The sequence below is a fragment of the Stegostoma tigrinum genome, chromosome 2 (assembly GCF_030684315.1).
Source record: "Stegostoma tigrinum isolate sSteTig4 chromosome 2, sSteTig4.hap1, whole genome shotgun sequence".
In the NCBI taxonomy this organism is placed as follows: Eukaryota; Metazoa; Chordata; class Chondrichthyes; order Orectolobiformes; family Stegostomatidae; genus Stegostoma; species Stegostoma tigrinum.
Window position 1 is genome coordinate 99484285 of NC_081355.1, and position 18552 is coordinate 99502836.

Genomic DNA, 18552 nt, shown 5'->3' on the forward strand with positions numbered 1-18552 from the left:
AATTGTATAAATTCAGCACTAAATTCTTTAAGCTTCCCTTGGCGTTCCAATTCCTCCAATTTGTAAACTAGTTGTAGATCTGATACGTTCTTCCATTTGAAAGGGAAGAGTCAAGATACTGAATTATTGATACAATTTCAGTGATATTACTCTTTTTTTCAATCTCAAGTGTGGCAGTCGTTTTGCTGTAAACAAGGTTCTGTGTTGGAAATAACCAGAAGTCCAATTCCGACACCAAACGTCTATCAACTACAGTTCCCGCAGCCCAACAGCTCCCCACTGGCCCTTCAATCTCCCATATGAATTGCATCTCTCTGTTAATAAAATCTGCAATTTCTTGGATTTTGCTTCCACATTTGTGGATTTTTCTTTTAGTTTCTAAACTAGGAGTTTCTTTCTGTGACACATTACTTAAAACAAACCTTGTCTTTGTAGGAATGGTGCTCTGCTTTCCCAGTGGAACAGTTTCCGAGCCAGTGCAGCATTTTCCCTTCATGGTTAAAACATTAGTTAGGATGGTTACCTATGTGTGTTCCCTTTTTTAGTGCACACAAATTTCCCTCTGGAGACAGGCAAAACACACAGAGTCAGTCTCTCTTCACTGCTAAGTCTTCCTGACGCCTTGAATTATTGATAACAAGGTGTAGAGCTGGATGAACACAGCAGGCCAAGCAGCATCAGAGGAGCAGGAAAGCTGACATTTCGAGCCTAGGCAGTTCATCAGAAATAGGGGAGGGGAAGAGGGTTCTGAAATAAATAGGGAGAGAGGGGGAGGTGGACAGAAGATGGGTAGAGGAGAAGATAGGTGGAGAGGAGACAGACCAGTCAAAGAGGCGGGGGAATGGAACCAGTAAAGGTGAGTGTGGGTGGAGAGGTAGGGAGGTGATAGGTCAGTCTAGGGAGGATGGACAGGTCATGGGGGCGGGATGAGGTTAGTAGGTAGGAAATGTGGGTGGGGCTTGAGGTGGGAGGAGGGGATAGGTGGGAGGATGGACAGGTTAGGGAGGCGGGGACAAGTTGGGCTGGTTTTGGGATGCGGTGGCGGGAGGGGAGATTTTGAAGCTGGTGAAGTCTACATTGATACTATTGGGCTGCAGGGTTCCCCAGCGGAATATGATTTGCTGTTCCCGCAACCTTCGGGTAGCATCGTTGTGGCACTGCAGGAGACCCAGGATGGACATGTTGTCTGCGGAATGGGAGGGGGAGTCCCCAAAGCTTGTTTCTGATGAAGGGTCTAGGCCCAAAACGTCAGCTTTTGTGCTCCTAAGATGCTGCTTGGCCTGCTGTGTTCATCCAGCTCCACACTTTGTTATCTTGGATTCTCCAGCATCTGAAGTTCCCATTATCTCTGACCCCAAAGCTTGGGGACCACTTTGCAGAACATCTACACTCGGTTCGCACTCAACAACTACACCTCTCTTTCGTGAACCATTTCAACTCCCCCTCCCATTCTGCAGATGACATGTCCATCCTGGGCCTCCTGCGGTGCCATAACCATGCTACCCGAAGGTTGCGGGAACAGCACCTCATATTCCGCTTGGGAACCCTGCAAGGCGATGGTATCAATGTGGACTTCACCAGCTTCAAAATCTCTCCTCCAGCTACTGCATCCCAAAACCAGCCCAGCTCGTCCCCTCCTCCCTAACATGTCCTTCCTCTCACCTATCCTCTCCTCCGACCACAAGCCCCAACCCCATCTCCTACCTACTAACCTCATCCCGTCCCCTTGCCCTGTCTGTCCTTCCTGGACTGAGCTATCTCCTCCCTACCTCCCCACCCACATTCAGCTTCACTGGTTCCATCCCTGCCTCTTTGACCGGTCTGTCTCCTCTCCAGCTATCTTCTCCTCTATCCACCTCCCCCTCTCTCCCCATTTATTTCAGAACCCCCTTCCCCTCTCCCATTTCTGAATTAGGGTCTAGGCCCGAAACGTCAGCTTTCCTGCTTCTCTGATGCTGCTTGGCCTGCTGTGTTCATCCAGCTCTACATCTTGTTATCTCAGATTCTCCAGCATCTGCAATTCTTACTATCTTCTAACCCTGAATTACTGCATGGCTTTGTATCCTAACAACTCCTTGCCTGGTCATTTGTGCAATCTTCAAAATATACAGTCATCCCTAAACTAAAAAAAACATATCTGATGAGGCATCACTGTAAACATTGTAAAAGCAGACAAGAGGCCAAAACCCTTCATTTTACTCATCAGGACCAGGATGCAAGAAAAGAAACTTGAAAATAGGGACAATGCCATATCCAGCAATGGAAGAGCGTATTGCTTAGTTAAGCCGTTGTTGGCTTAGAGGTGCAGTAAGAACTGTCAATCTTATTTCAGTTATTGGAAGTCTGAGGCCCCTTTTATTGCCGTTCATTAAAGAACAAAGAAGACTATAGCACAGGAACAGGACCTTAGGTCCTCCAAGCAGGCATCGACATGCTGCCCATCACAACTAAAACCCCGTACCCTTCCGGGGACCGTACCCCTCTATTCCCATCCTAACTGTGTATTTGTTAAGACGCCCTTTACAAGTCACTTTTGTATCTGCTTCCATTACCCCACCCCCAGCAGTGGGCTCCTGACACTCACCACCTTCTGTGTTAAAAACTTGCCTCATACATCACCTTTAAACCTCACCCCTCATACCTTATAACCTATGGCAGCTACTAACTGACTCTTCCACCCTGGGTGAAAGTTTCTGACTGTCCACTCTGTGCATGCCATTCATAATCTTGGAGATATCTATCAGGTTGCCCCTCAACCTCTGTCATTCCAGTGAGAACAACCCAAGTTTCCTCAATGTCTCCTCATAGCTAATGCCCTCCATACCAGGAAACATCCTGGTAAAGTGCAATACATGTACAAATTACATTTGTCTGCATAAAACAGAGTGCTGTGATTCTTTTTCTTCTATTTGTTCATAGGATGCGTTGTACTGGCTAGGCTAGTATTTATTCCCCATTGCTAAACGCCTGCTGCTGTTTCATCAATGACGTTCCCTTCTTTATAAGGCCTGAAGTGGGAAGGCTTGCTGATGACTGCACAATGTTCAAAATCATTTGCAACTCTTCAGATACTGAAGCAGTCTACGACCACATGCAGAATGACCTAGAAAACACCCAGGTTGATAAGTGGCACGTAATATTCGCAGCACACAGTGCTGGGCAATGATCATCTCAAACAGGTGGGTATCTATCCTTTTCCCCTTAACATTTAATGGCATTATCATGACAGAATTGCCCTACTATCATTATCCTGGGGTCTGTCATTGGCTAGAAACTGAACTGGACAATCATATAAATACTGTGGCTGCAAAACTTGGTCATAACCTTGGAATTCTGCAGGGAATCTCTCATGTCCTATTTCCCCAGTACCTGTCTACCATCTATAACACAAAAGTCGCAATACAATCCATTTGTTGAGATGAGCATAGGTCCAAAAAGGATCAAATAGGTCAAGCAGCTTGACACCATCCAGGACAAAGCACCTTGCTTAATTAATACTCATTCACCCTTTTTAATACTCACTCCCTTCACCACCATTTCACAGTGGTAGGTAACTATGCGTATTATCTACAAGACACAATGCAACATCTCACTGAAGCTTCTTTGGCAGTACCTTCAAAACTTGTGACCTCTACTATCTAGAAGGACAAGGGCAGCTGATGCATGGCAACACCACCCCCCACAAGTTCCCCTTCAAGTCACACACCACTCTGAAATCAAAACACTGTTCCTTCACTGTCACTGAGTCAAAATCTTGGAACTCACTTTGTAACAACATGTGGGATTCCCAGATTCTAAGAACTGTAGAAGGTCAAGAAAGCTTATATTCTCCAGGACATTTGAGGATAGGGAATAAATGCTGACCTAGACAACAATAGCAAAAGAAATGCACAGGAACGTGTTTTATGTAGGCAGAAGTAATTCATACATACATTGCACCCCTTTTTTATTGGAAATAAAAGGAAGTACAGGGCCTCCTGATCTCTGCAGTATTTCCATGACACTGTCATTAACAATCAGAGTCTTCCTGCCTAGTCTGAGAACTGACGTTGATAGTTAACTGCTCCTGCTGCATCTCCAATCCAATGATGGCCTGACTTATCAACTCCGTCTCATTCCACGTTAATTGGCATCTCTTATTGAGACTGTTTCTGTTTCCTGGTCCAGATGAGTGCAAGGCAAAAACTTTCACATTTGCAATGTTTAGCAATGCTTTAGTTCTGTACTAGCAAGTAATGCATGTCTTATCCAAGGCAGCACAACAATTTGGTCCCAAATTAATTCTTATTTTAAATTGCCACATTTACAATTTTCTGCCAGTTTGTTTAAGTTAACTGGAAGACAGCCTCAGTTAGAGACAGGTGGGTTCTAATTTGATATTCACTTTCTTGTTTTGTAAATATATTAATTCTGCCTAAACAAAGTTCTGAGGAAGGGTCATGGGACCTGAAATGTTAACTCTGTTTTCTCCTCCACAGCTGCTGCCAGACCTGCTGAGCTTTTCCAGCAACTTCATTTTTGTTCCTGTTATTAATTCTGCTTGTTTGTTTAATAAAATCATTTTTTTTTGCTTCTGAAACATCGGTGCCCCCCCCCATGTCTTTTTTTCCACCACACCACATTCTATACATAAGCCCAGTGTCAGAACCAGGGAGCTGGGGAACAGTGTACCAGTCAGCATCCCCTGCACTTGTCTTAGCTATGAATAAAGGAGTCAAAAAGGAATCACTCATTAGGTGCACCAATTAAATTTCATTCAGTCAATAATAACAGTTCTCAAAAGACTGAAGATAATATTGAATGTTTTAACTATTTTGTCATATGGACCTATATCCTCATCAATGCTTTGCCTCATCAGTGCTACTATCAATAATGTAGGAAAGAGTACTGATCTATCTACTCCTGATGTGGTAAATTTGCAGTAGCTATTTAGCCCCTGTTCATCATGGTTTGAGCCTGCAAAGTGTGTGAAATACTGTGGTATGGGTCCAAATGATCTTCATTTGGAGAAAGGCATAAGACAGAATACCAAAGATGAGCGGTTTCGATGCCTCACTGGGTGCTTCCCCTTCTCATAGTCGTGACATCTACCTTTCCTGGAGGATTACCTTTGGGTCCAAATAAGGCCACTCTCCTTTAGTGAATCTATTCCAGAACGAATTACAACTCTTCAGTATCAAAACATTGATTTTTATGCCCATTATCACCACCACAATGTTCCTTTTTATCGGGCCAGTCACAGTTCTTTGAGAGCACCATCCTCACTCAACTGTGCTTTAAAACAGCTCCCAATATAGATCTTTCTGTTTGACAGTAGCCTATACAAAAACAGAAGGCAAGGCCTCCTCGCACAAGTCATTGTCCAACTTACCCCACGTGATGTGCGCCCACAGCCTGGGGATAAGACCATAAGACCATAAGACATAGGAGTGGAAGTAAGGCCATTTGGCCCATCGAGTCCACTCCACCATTTAAATCATGGCTGACGGGCATTTCAACTCCACTTCCCTGCACTCTCCCCATAGCCGTTGATTCCTTGTGAAATCAAGAATTTGTCCATCTCTCCCCTGAAGGCATCTAACGTCCTGGCCTCCACTGCACTCTGTGGCAGTGAAATTCAGGTTGAATATTCAGGTTGAATACTGCTGCGACTCTAACATGGAAACTTTTAAGTCAGCGATTTCTTTTGATGCTTTTCTATGGCCCAATATTATGTACCTACTCTATAATCTGTCCATCTTTCCCAATGAAGCAACTGCTGGAATCCAGCCAGCACAGAAATTTGCTTACCTCACAGTTGACCTTCCATCAGATCTAATATCTTGATTTACTTGCTCAGCTGTGCTTCATAAAAATCCCACATATTTCTTTTAACATCAGTATAGAGTGGTGAGCCAATGCAGTGTCCGCTCATAGCCCCTGTAAATTCACTAAGAAAGCTGCCAGGTGCAACATTATTGCAAAACAGCATTAGCTGTTATCTTCCTCACTGTCAAGATGTCATCCCTCCTGGTATCCGCTTTATTTCAAACTTTTTTTTCCTCTTGTCTTGTTGTATTCTGATAGTATAGTTTTTAGGTTGACAAGAGAGAAAGCTGAGCTTTAATCTTATTTGCTCCCATAAGGCCCTGGTGTCTCCCTGATCATCCAGCTGTTACTTCGGCCAGATGATCCCTATCAAAGCGCAGGAATCTAAATTTTACTTTTCACAATCTTTCTTGGCTATTCTGTTTTAAATCATTTGGAACTGCTTGGAACTGTCCTTCTTTCTTTTTCATACAAGCTGAAAATCGGCCATCAAACAGTCAGTTACTTTCCCTGTCTCTTCATGTTGAAATTTAGACTCATCGCGTTATCTCTTGTTTTAACTCATTCTCATTTCAAAACATTAAAACTGTGCAGCTAATGTTTATGGCTTTGGATTTCTCCCATTGCATTTATGGAGAGGCAGTTTCTGCAGTAGATCAAGTCTCCTCAGAACTGAAGCCTGAACTCCTAGGCCTATCCTTTATTGAAACATAATGGAACAATGACCACATGGGATAGTCACCATATTCTTCCAAATGAAGTAAATACCAATACTGTTAGATAATTATTCTCAAGTTAAACATAATAGTGAGATTTAATTACTGCTAAAATAATTAAGCAGAGGTAGAAAGACACAGTAAGTTAACACTTTATGAATAAAATATCCATTATCTTTCAATGTTATGCTATAATCAAAGAACATGTCTATGATTTGTAAACAGCAGATTCTGGTCTCTATTTCGTAAGAAAGTTTCTTATGAAAGGTTTGTCTCAATTTCAATTTCAAGCTGTTTCAATTATATATTTATACTTAACATTTATAAATTGTAGATAAAATATGTTGCTGAATCTCTCAGATGATTAAATCCCTTATCTCCTCATTTATGTTACCTGCAGGTGTATCCGGCCCAAATACAGGATTACATGGTCAATACTTCCTCATTGCGTTCATCTTTTATAGCCTGACTAGTATGACACATAGACATGTCTGCAACCAAATTTATGACAGTCAGCATCATATCAACAGCAATCTACAGAGTAATACTTCTGAAGACATTGTTACAGATCTTTTAATAGAGGCATACAGCACGGAAACAGACCCCTCAGTCCAACTAGTTGACGCTGACCACGTTCCCAAACTAAATTAGTTCCACCTTCCTGTATATGGCACACATCCCTCCAAACCTTTCTTATTCATGTACTCATCCAAATGTCTTTTAAATGTTCCAACTGTACTTGCATCCACTACTTCCTCTAGCTGTTTGATATGAACCATTGCGTAAAAAGTATTGCCTGTCATATGCTTTTTAAATCTTTCTCCTCTCATGTTAAAAATATGCCCCTTAGTTTTTAACTCTTCTTCCCTATGGAAAAGACCCTTCTTGTTCATCTTATCTATGCCCCTCACGATTTTACAAACCTCTATATGGTCATCCTCAGCCTCCGAAGCTCCAGTTAAAAACTGTCCCAGCCTATCCAGCCTAATTCAAATCTTCCATTCACAGCAACGTCTTGGTAAATCTTTTCTGAACCCTCTCCAGTTTTATATCCTTCCTACAGCAGGATGACCAAAACTGCACACCTCACTCCAGAGACACCTCACCAACATGTTGTACAATCTCAACATGACATCCCAGCTCCTATAGTCAAAAGGTCTGTGCAATGAAGGCAAGCATGCCAAATGCCTTCTTAACCACCCTGTGATGCAAATTTCAAAGAATTATGCACTTGACCCCCAAAGATCTACAACTGTTCTACAACTCTACCTTGGGCCCTACCATTAATTGTATAAGTCCTGCCCTTGTTTCTTTTATCGAAATGCAATACCTCACATTTATCCAAATTAAACTCCATCTGTCAATAACAGAACAGACAAAATTAAGTCAATTTACACAGTTCTGGTATAATCTTTTCTAGCCTATCTATCGAATCTAGTCTCAATCTCCTGATGTTTCCTTGGATACTGCTAAAATTTTCTTTTGCACGCTTGTCTTTCTCAATGGTGCTTTCTACTGTCTGGTCATAAAAGAAGCTTTCCATTTTTAACACTCCATTTCCACTTAGCACTGACTTGTCAACTAGTGAGAATTGACTTTTAGTCTCTGTTCTCTCAAAACATTTCATCATTTTTGACAACTCCCAAAACCCTCCTTAACCTTTTGTGTACAATAACATGTAAAAACAAAACATTTTTTTTCAAGCTTTCTTCCTAATAAGAGGCAATTATTTCTCACGTAATTCCAGCGAACATTTATAATTTGCTTAATCAGGCAACACCAATCTTATGATAATAAAATGTGAGGCTGGATGAACACAGCAGGCCAAGCAGCATCTCAGGAGTACAAAAGCTGACGTTTCGGGCCTAGACCCTTCATCAGAGAGGGGGATGGGGAGAGGGAACTGGAATAAATAGGGAGAGAGGGGGAGGCGGACCGAAGATGGAGAGTAAAGAAGATAGGTGGAGAGAGTATAGGTGGGGAGGTAGGGAGGGGATAGGTCAGTCCAGGGAAGACGGACAGGTCAAGGAGGTGGGATGAGGTTAGTAGGTAGATGGGGGTGCGGCTTGGGGTGGGAGGAAGGGATGGGTGAGAGGAAGAACAGGTTAGGGAGGCAGAGACAGGTTGGACTGGTTTTGGGATGCAGTGGGTAGGGGGGAAGAGCTGGGCTGGTTGTGTGGTGCAGTGGGGGGAGGGGATGAACTGGGCTGGTTTAGGGATGCAGTAGGGGAAGGGGAGATTTTGAAACTGGTGAAGACCACATTGATACCATATGGCTGCAGGGTTCCCAGGCGGAATATGAGTTGCTGTTCCTGCAACCTTCGGGTGGCATCATTGTGGCAGTGCAGGAGGCCCATGATGGACATGTCATCTCGAGAATGGGAGGGGGACTGGAAATGGTTTGCGACTGGGAGGTGCAGTTAGTTGTTTGTTGCAAACTGAGCGGAGGTGTTCTGCAAAGCGGTCCCCAAGCCTCCGCTTGGTTTCCCCAATGTAGATGAAGCCACACCGGGTACAGTGGATGCAGTATACCACATTGGCAGATGTGCAGGTGAACCTCTGCTTAATGTGGAATGTCATCTTGGGGCCTGGGATAGGGGTGAGGGAGGAGGTGTGGGGACAAGTGTAGCATTTCCTGCGGTTGCAGGGGAAGGTGCCGGGTGTGGTGGGGTTGGAGGGCAGTGTGGAGCGAACAAGGGAGTCACAGAGAGAGTGGTCTCTCCGGAAAGCAGACAGGGGTGGGGATGGAAAAATGTCTTGGGTGGTGGGGTCGGATTGTAGATGGCGGAAGTGTCGGAGGATGATGCATTGTATCCGGAGGTTGGTAGGGTGGTGTGTGAGAACGAGGGGGATCCTCTTAGGGCGGTTGTGGCGGGGGCGGGGTGTGAGGGATGTGTTGCGGGAAATACGGGAGACGTGGTCAAGGGCGTTCTCGATCACTGTGGGAGGAAAGTTGCGGTCCTTAAAGAACTTGGACATCTCGGATGTGCGGGAGTGGAATGTCTTATCGTGGGAGCAGATGCGGCGGAGGCGGAGGAATTTGGAATAGGGGATGGAATTTTGGCAGGATGTTGGGTGGGAGGAGGTGTATTCTAGGTAGCTGTGGGAGTCGGTGGGCTTGAAATGGAAATCAGTTACAAGCTGGTTGCCTGAGATGGAGACTGAGAGGTCCAGGAAGGTGAGGGATGTGTTGGAGATGGCCCAGGTGAACTGAAGTTTGGGGTGGAAGGTGTTGGTGAAGTGGATGAACTGTTCGACCTCCTCTGGGGAGCAAGAGGCGGTGCCGATACAGTCATCAATGTACCGGAGGAAGAGGTGGGGTTTGGGGCCTGTGTAGGTGCGGAAGAGGGACTGTTCCACGTAACCTACAAAGAGGCAGGCATAGCTGGGGCCCATGCGGGTGCCCATGGCCACCCCCTTAGTCTGTAGGAAGTGGGAGGAGCCAAAAGAGAAGTTGTTGAGTGTGAGGACGAGTTCAGCTAGGCGGATGAGAGTGTCGGTGGAGGGGGACTCGTCGGGCCTACGGGACAGGAAGAAGTGGAGGGCCTTGAGGCCATCTCCATGCGGTATGCAGGTGTACAGGGACTGGACGTCCATGGTGAATATGAGGTGTTGGGGGCCAGGGAATTGGAAGTCCTGGAGGAGGTGGAGGGCGTGGGTGGTGTCACGGATGTAGGTGGGGAGTTCCTGGACCAAAGGGGAGAAAATGGAGTCCAGATAGGTGGAGATGAGTTCGGTGGGGCAGGAGCAGGCTGAGACGATGGGTCGACCAGGGCAGGCAGGTTTGTGGATTTTGGGAAGGAGATAGAAACGGGCCGTGCGGGGTTGGGGAACAATGAGGTTGGAGGCTGTGGGTGGGAGGTCCCCTGAGGTGATGAGGTCGTGAATGGTGTTGGAGATGATGGTTTGGTGCTCGGGTGTGGGGTCATGATCGAAGAGGCGGTAGGAGGTGGTGTCGGAGAGTTGGCGTCTGGCCTCGGCGATGTAGAGGTCAGTGCGCCATACTACCACTGCGCCACCCTTGTCTGCGGGTTTGATGGTGAGGTTGGGGTTGGAGCGGAGGGAGCGGAGGGCTGCCCGTTCTGCGGGGAAGAGGTTGGAGTGGCCATGGGCACCCGCATGGGCCCCAGCTATGCCTGCCTCTTTGTAGGTTACGTGGAACAGTCCCTCTTCCGCACCTACACAGGCCCCAAACCCCACCTCTTCTTCCAGTACATTGATGACTGTATCGGCGCCGCCTCTTGCTCCCCAGAGGAGGTCGAACAGTTCATCCACTTCACCAACACCTTCCACCCCAAACTTCAGTTCACCTGGGCCATCTCCAACACATCCCTCACCTTCCTGGACCTCTCAGTCTCCATCTCAGGCAACCAGCTTGTAACTGATGTCCATTTCAAGCCCACCGACTCCCACAGCTACCTAGAATACACCTCCTCCCACCCACCCTCCTGCAAAAATTCCATCCCCTATTCCCAATTCCTCCGCCTCCGCCGCATCTGCTCCCACGATAAGACATTCCACTCCCGCACATCCCAGATGTCCAAGTTCTTTAAGGACCGCAACTTTCCCCCCACAGTGATCGAGAACGCCCTTGACCACGTCTCCCGTATTTCCCGCAACACATCCCTCACACCCCGCCCCCGCCACAACCGCCCTAAGAGGATCCCCCTCGTTCTCACACACCACCCTACCAACCTCCGGATACAACGCATCATCCTCCGACACTTCCGCCATTTACAATCCGACCCCACCACCCAAGACATTTTTCCATCCCCACCCCTGTCTGCTTTCCGGAGAGACCACTCTCTCCGTGACTCCCTTGTTTGCTCCACACTGCCCTCCAACCCCACCACACCCGGCACCTTCCCCTGCAACCGCAGGAAATGCTACACTTGTCCCCACACCTCCTCCCTCACCCCTATCCCAGGCCCCAAGATGACATTCCACATTAAGCAAAGGTTCACCTGCACATCTGCCAATGTGGTATACTGCATCCACTGTACCCGGTGTGGCTTCCTCTACATTGGGGAAACCAAGCGGAGGCTTGGGGACCGCTTTGCAGAACACCTCCGCTCAGTTCGCAACAAACAACTGCACCTCCCAGTCACAAACCATTTCCAGTCCCCCTCCCATTCTCGAGATGACATGTCCATCATGGGCCTCCTGCACTGCCACAATGATGCCACCCGAAGGTTGCAGGAACAGCAACTCATATTCCGCCTGGGAACCCTGCAGCCATATGGTATCAATGTGGACTTCACCAGTTTCAAAATCTCCCCTTCCCCTACTGCATCCCTAAACCAGCCCAGTTCGTCCCCTCCCCCCACTGCACCACACAACCAGCCCAGCTCTTCCCCTCCACCCACTGCATCCCAAAACCAGTCCAACCTGTCTCTGCCTCCCTAACCTGTTCTTCCTCTCTCCCATCCCTTCCTCCCACCACAAGCCGCACCCCCATCTACCTACTAACCTCATCCCACCTCCTTGACCTGTCCGTCTTCCCTGGACTGACCTATCCCCTCCCTACCTCCCCACCTATACTCTCTCCACCTATCTTCTTTACTCTCCATCTTCGGTCCGCCTCCCCCTCTCTCCCTATTTATTCCAGTTCCCTCTCCCCATCCCCCTCTCTGATGAAGGGTCTAGGCCCGAAACGTCAGCTTTTGTACTCCTGAGATGCTGCTTGGCCTGCTGTGTTCATCCAGCCTCACATTTTATTATCTTGGAATTCTCCAGCATCTGCAGTTCCCATTATCTCTCACACCAATCTTATGATGGGCAAGCTAAATGTATGAACATTACACCAACAATGGCACTATTAATATTTTATGACCTAATATCTCTCCCTTGCTTTTTAACTCAATTTCTTGTGTACTAAATCCATGATAACATGCATGTTTTCACAGTCTTTTCAAACTATGCTCATATTTTAAGGATGTATACATTTGCATTTCTGGATCACTTTGTACTGCCACACAAAGGAACGTTTAATGCAAAAATGTACTATCTCTGTATTCAGTGGAATCGGCAATTTATACCCTTCTGAATTCTTCTTTATGCTCCAAATCCCCAGTCTGTGATCAACAAACTCAATATCATTTCTCTTGTGGCTCTCTCCAAATTGTGCTTCGATTTTTTTAGGGCTCTCCAGATTGCTTTTAGACAAATTATTTCTTCCAATATAGATAACTACCACAGGCATTTTTTTACTCCCTTCAATAAATAGTCTATCACCACTTTCGCAAACACAGCTTAGCTACAGTAATAACGCATTCCATCTCATTATTTACTAAATTTATCTTATAAATTACTGTCTCTGCTGCTTATGGAATCATCATTTATAAACCTTGTTTTGGCTCATGCTACTGCTCCCTTTTATGTTGTTTGCCATAATATATTTTCACAAAATAAAAATAGTCTTTGATTAAATCTATGCAGAAATATTTTGCAAATAGAGCAATGTGCTCCCCCTGAAAACAAGAGAAAGTAGAAAATGTTCCAGACAGATTCCTGTATTTGTTATATACCTCATTAGGTCCCATGGATCTCCTTCATGGAATAGAATCCCTACAGTGTGGAAAAAGGCCAGTCAGCCCATTGAGTCAACACCGACCCTCCAAAGAGCATCCCGTGCTCAACCAGTACTGTCCCCTCTCTCTGTAATCTGGCATTTAGCATGACCGATCCACCTAAACTGCACATCTTTGGATTGTTGAGAGGAAACCGGAGCACCCAACGGAAATCCACACAGACATGGGGTGGAATGTACAAACACCACTGAGTCACCCAAGGCTGGAATTGAACCTGGGTTCCTGGTGCTGTGAGGCAGCAGTGTTAATCACTGAGCCACTGTGCCACCCTGAAACAAATAAAAACTTGAACAATTGCTCAAGGAAGTACCAATGCAGTACCTGCTGAGAAACCTATTCTGGTTTCATTTCTTCCAGCTTACTACAGGTTATGCTGAAATCGTATTCTTTGATTCTCACTAGGACTTATAACTCTGATCTTGAATCGAAACATCATTTCACCTTCAGCGAGCAATCAAAGAATGATTATATTATGTATAAATTCTGCAATCATGTTTTGACATGGATAAAATTCAGATCTTTGCCCAAAATCTCCTCATCCCACTAGCTTCAGTTCAAGAGCAAATTGACTTTGCAATGCTGATGTTCACTTTTGAAAATTTCCATAGCCTCCCCATGCTACCTCTTTTGCTGTACATACCCATTCACAACCCGCTAAGACTTTGGTTTATACCTTGTCACCTGGAAGTTCACTCTCCACATCCATCTACCTTCTCCTCTGCTTTCAAATATCCACTAAAACTTTTACCATCAAATGTGCTTTTTAAGTTCCACTAATTCTTCCCACTTTCCTCTCCTCTCCTGCTTAGCATGTATTTGTCTGACCTGTTTAATGTAAAACAGTTTGAGACACTTCCTGCATGACAAGACATTCTTCTTCACTTGGATTATTGAAATAAATGAAAAATACCGTGCAATATGCATTAACTGAAAGAAGCAACTAAGTGATTTTTGCTTTCCATTAAGCTTTTGACCACTCCTTGAACCATGCTTCTTTATTTCTATGTTTTCTGTCATTTACTGCCTTCTATGTAGCAATGTGGATCATTTACCACAATAAAGAACTAAATGAAAACAAGTTGCTACTCACTCCAACTGAGGAAAGCAGCTCATTACAATGTAAATAATTGACAATAAAATATGAATCAATTTCTATTGAGGATTGTTTCAACAGCTCTTACCTCCTCTCTTATTCAGTTTAGCATAGCCCGGTACATAGCTGCCTGACATCACAGATGAACTACTGAAGGAAGAGTGGGGAAGTGCAACAGTCAGTGGCTCATCACATTTCTCTGAAAAAAATAAAGACAATGACTTACATGGTATCATTTTTACAAAATTAAAGGTGGAAAGTAAATATACAGATTTCATTCCAGTGTAGTAAATTTATATAAATAATTGTTATTTATTCAAATCTATGCTCCCGACTGTTCATTTCTGGCACAATATGATTGTTCTGCTGAAAACATGACAAAGCAAGTTCAAAACACCACTGTAAAACCTGAAGGCAACAGAAATATGGATGAATGAAATAGTCTTGCAAAGATGTTTAAAGCTTCTTTGTTCATTTTTAAACTCTTCTCAATGCTAATAAAAAGCAGCTTAGACTTAGGAATTTAAATTCAAATGCTAACTGTTTTAATCCCAAGACAAAATGTGATTTTCTCCAGGAATGTTAAGAATATTATTTTTAACTACGAATTTTTGAGGATAGGTAAAGAGTGTGGATATTTGTATCAGCCTACAGAAAGAATGTAATGTCACATTTTCCCTGATGATCGAAGAGAGTCCAGAAAATGGGTATTGGCAATATCAAACTATTTATTACAAGTTATCATGCAGAACACCACCCACAATGAATAGAATATTGTCAACCTCCTGAAGGGGATAAAAAAGATGCTTTGTGTAGGAAATGGAAAACTGGCACTGTACCTAACCTTCTGTTATTTTCAGATTAAGACATAAGCGTTTGAGAACATTGAGGGACTTTTACTTAACCCATTCTCTATCAGCCCAGGTATGTTTGATATTAACACTGTAAAACAATTGACAATTACTCAATTCCCATGCATGAAAACCTTCAGTATTTTGCTTAAGTAAGTACCAAAAAGAGAACAAAACTAGATTTCCCAAACTAATGCTTATAACAAAGTGCTGGTTCATCATGACAATAGCATTGTACAATATAGCGTACAAACATCATTTGGTAACAGTAGCACCTTGTTTAACATAGTAATCTATAAACGATCGAAGGATAATTACAGATTTTTGCTACCCATGAAGGAGATTTGCAGATTTGTGGGTACTTTGTACTTGTACATGCTCACACATCAGCATTTGGAGAATTAAAGACCTGTGCGCATAAATGACCCTCCACAGATGATATAACGATATCGCTGGTCTTAATATCAACTAAGATCAAAGGTGAATACCCCTCCATATTATCCCAGTTATATGCTTTAAACATAACTTATTGAGAGCACTCAACTGTATTAGCATATATTTTGCGCTTCTGACACCGAAAATGCTTTATGGCTTTCTGAACAAGAATGACAGTGTTGCATCATATTTTCAATAATTTAATTTTGAACAGTTAAGGAAGAAATTTCAATTCTTCCCATATGGAGTAGCTAGGATAGGCTGAAAAGTCTTCCTCATTAATACCTATTTCCCAAACTTCTATTCAAGCCTTAAACGACAATGCAGTATTAGGAGTTAAGAATTATGTAAAGAGAAGAAATGTCATTCTACTTAATTATTTCTGGCCTAACAATTTACAGAAATTTTTTTTTGTGTCTAATACTTAATAAAAACAAGGATGGGTGCTCATAGCCTTTAAAAAGACACCAATGTGAATTCAGAAGTGCCAATCTAACAAAAATGCTCAACATTTTTCAAGAGGAGACAAAGAAAATTGACTTACAGAATTCGGCATGCACATACACAGATTATCAATGTGAAAATCAGCCTGCGTGTTTGACAAATCAAGGAGATGTATCATTAGTTGTGAATCTCCAGAGCCTGTAGATTTATATTGTTTGCTTCTCACAAATGGCATCTCACTATTAGCATTTGCATTATTTTTAAGTTCTTGCTGCTAACATGCATTAAGAGGTCTAAAATCCACAACCAAAATTTTGGGCTCGAATCTAACAACACAAGTGCTTTACTAACAATGTTTAGTTATGAATATTTTGCCAATCAACCTCCATTGCCCAGAAAAGGAATAGTTCGGCCACATCTGGAGTATGATGTCCAGTTCCGGTCATCTCATTACACGAAAGATGTGGAAGCGTTAGAAAAGGTGCAAAAGAAATTTACCAGGATGTTGCTTGAAATGGAGGGAAAGTCTTTTGAGGAGAGTCTGAGAGAGCTCGGGCTTTTCTCTTTAGAAGGACAAAGGATGAAAGGTGACTTGTCAGAGGTGTACAAAACGATCAGAGGTATAAATAGAATGGAGAGCCAGAGACTTTTTCCTCGGGTGGAGGTAGTTATTATGAGGGGGCATAGTTTTAAAGTGAGTGGAGGTAGATATAGCGGAGATGTCAGAGATAGGTTCTTTACTCAGAGAGTGGTAGGGGCGTGGAATGCATTGCCAGAGAGGGCAGTGGAGTTGGGCTCATTCAGGGCATTTAAGTGGCTATTAGATAGGCATATGGATGATAGTATAAGGTAGGGGTGGTGATTAGATAGACCTTAGTTTTAGGGTAAAAGTTTGGCATAACATCATGGGCCGAAAGGCCTGTACTGTGCGATACTGATCTATGTTCTATGTTCTAATTAAAAATGGTTCGAACTCATTCCTCTATGTCATAAATTATTGTAACCACAATAAACATGTTTAAATGTTGATTCTCACTGACCTCATTGTATCCTTCATAAAGATACACATCAGGATTTATATACAATGTACCCGCCTCTTTAAACAAACTTGCTGGAGCTATGATCAAACTGATGGTGAAAAGTTAGCAATAATGGTCATGTTGGCAGGATTTCCCAACTGAACAGATAGAGGTCCATCTGAGGATACAGTGGGAATAAACTAGAAATTACATTCCCTCAATAATGATGTGCTCTTCACAGTGTGCCTCTTTCTTGAAATGTCCTTCTGGTCTTTTGTCTACGTCAACTGTACCATCTTTCCCATGGAGCCTCCAGCTGGTTTGACTCTCCAATTTGCTCTTTTGCTTCGACAGTCTGCCCAACATCCTTAATTGCATGGGTCACCTAAAAGGATGCCAGTAAATTGGTCGTCTTTAGCAAGATTGCCCGAACTATGCTCACTTGTGCAAAGTCTAGGTTAAGTCCCATAAGTGTTGGTAAACGCCATGCTTTATTTCTCATCCTCTCTTTATTTTTGTACCGAAATTAATTCGAATTCACTCTCTTCCACTGTTACTTCTTTTTTCAAAATATAAATCTTGCCAGGTAAGTAGATAGCTTTTGGTCATACCGGTCACTAATGTACCTGTTGCCTTCTTGCCCTTTCCCCATATTATCACCTGGCATGTCTAGGAGGACACAGGAGGATAAAAGAATTTATTGCATGAGGTAATGGTTCTGAAAGAATGAAGGCAGAAGTTGCATTAGCTCCCCATACCTAATGATCTTGACATGGAGAAATACAGTCTTGTCGTAGATCCCAATGAAGACAGGCATAACATATCTGGGTCCTCACATTTGCAAATATCACTAGCTAATTAATCTTAATTGTATCCATTGCTGTCATGCAAAAATAAAATTCACCATGTAAGACAAGAGCTTTCTTTTGTTAAAACTTTACAATTGTCTATCCTCTACCAGTGATAATTTGACAGGACCTTAGATTCAACATAAAGAGGATGACTGGTGGCAAAAAACCACGCCAGCTACAAGCTCAGAATGGCTGGTACCCAGAGCACAATATGATTTGGTGAGCAGTAGTATGGATTCAAAACCCATTTGATCTCAAAAAAATAGTTTCAGAAGACAGTTGACTTTACAACTTTAGGAAAATGACTGCTTCAAGAAAACACAGCAGCTGAAGTATGAAAACTATCATGGGACCAGCAACAAGACAAAAACAGCATTACAGAAGAAGACCTTCACTTCAGAGCAAGTAATGGGTACAAGGAAATGTCGTGAACTAAGAGAAGAGTCAAAGCTAGCTTTATTTGTAACAGGCAGGGATCCTGGGGATAAAAGGCAAATAACATTAGAAATCCGTGAGGAATGGGAGGCAGCGGGTGGGGTGGGGGGTGGTGGGGTGGTGGGGGAGGGCTTTGACAAAGACGCCTTTAGCACCAGGGTGGGAAGGCAAAAGAGAGGAGAGCAATCTCACATATCAAAAGTAGCATTGCTCATCATGAGTAAGCTTCCTGAAGCACAGCTTCAATGAACAGAGCAAGGAACAGAAAAATAATTTCTACCTGAGCCACCATATTGGAAAGATCACAAAC

General features: G+C 43.7%; 1 protein-coding gene across 4 annotated transcripts in view; it reads right to left on the bottom strand.

Annotated features, from left to right (window-relative positions):
- The window catches only part of LOC125465171 (contactin-associated protein-like 2), a 1711179-nt gene that overhangs the window by 1144126 nt on the left and 548501 nt on the right, over nucleotides 1-18552 (bottom strand). For all 4 annotated transcript variants that reach the window (XM_048558395.2, XM_048558386.2, XM_059638055.1 and 1 more), the window contains exon 2: nucleotides 14296-14406. In XM_048558395.2, the coding sequence (XP_048414352.1) occupies nucleotides 14296-14406 (111 nt within the window). The remainder of the gene's footprint in view (nucleotides 1-14295; nucleotides 14407-18552) is intronic.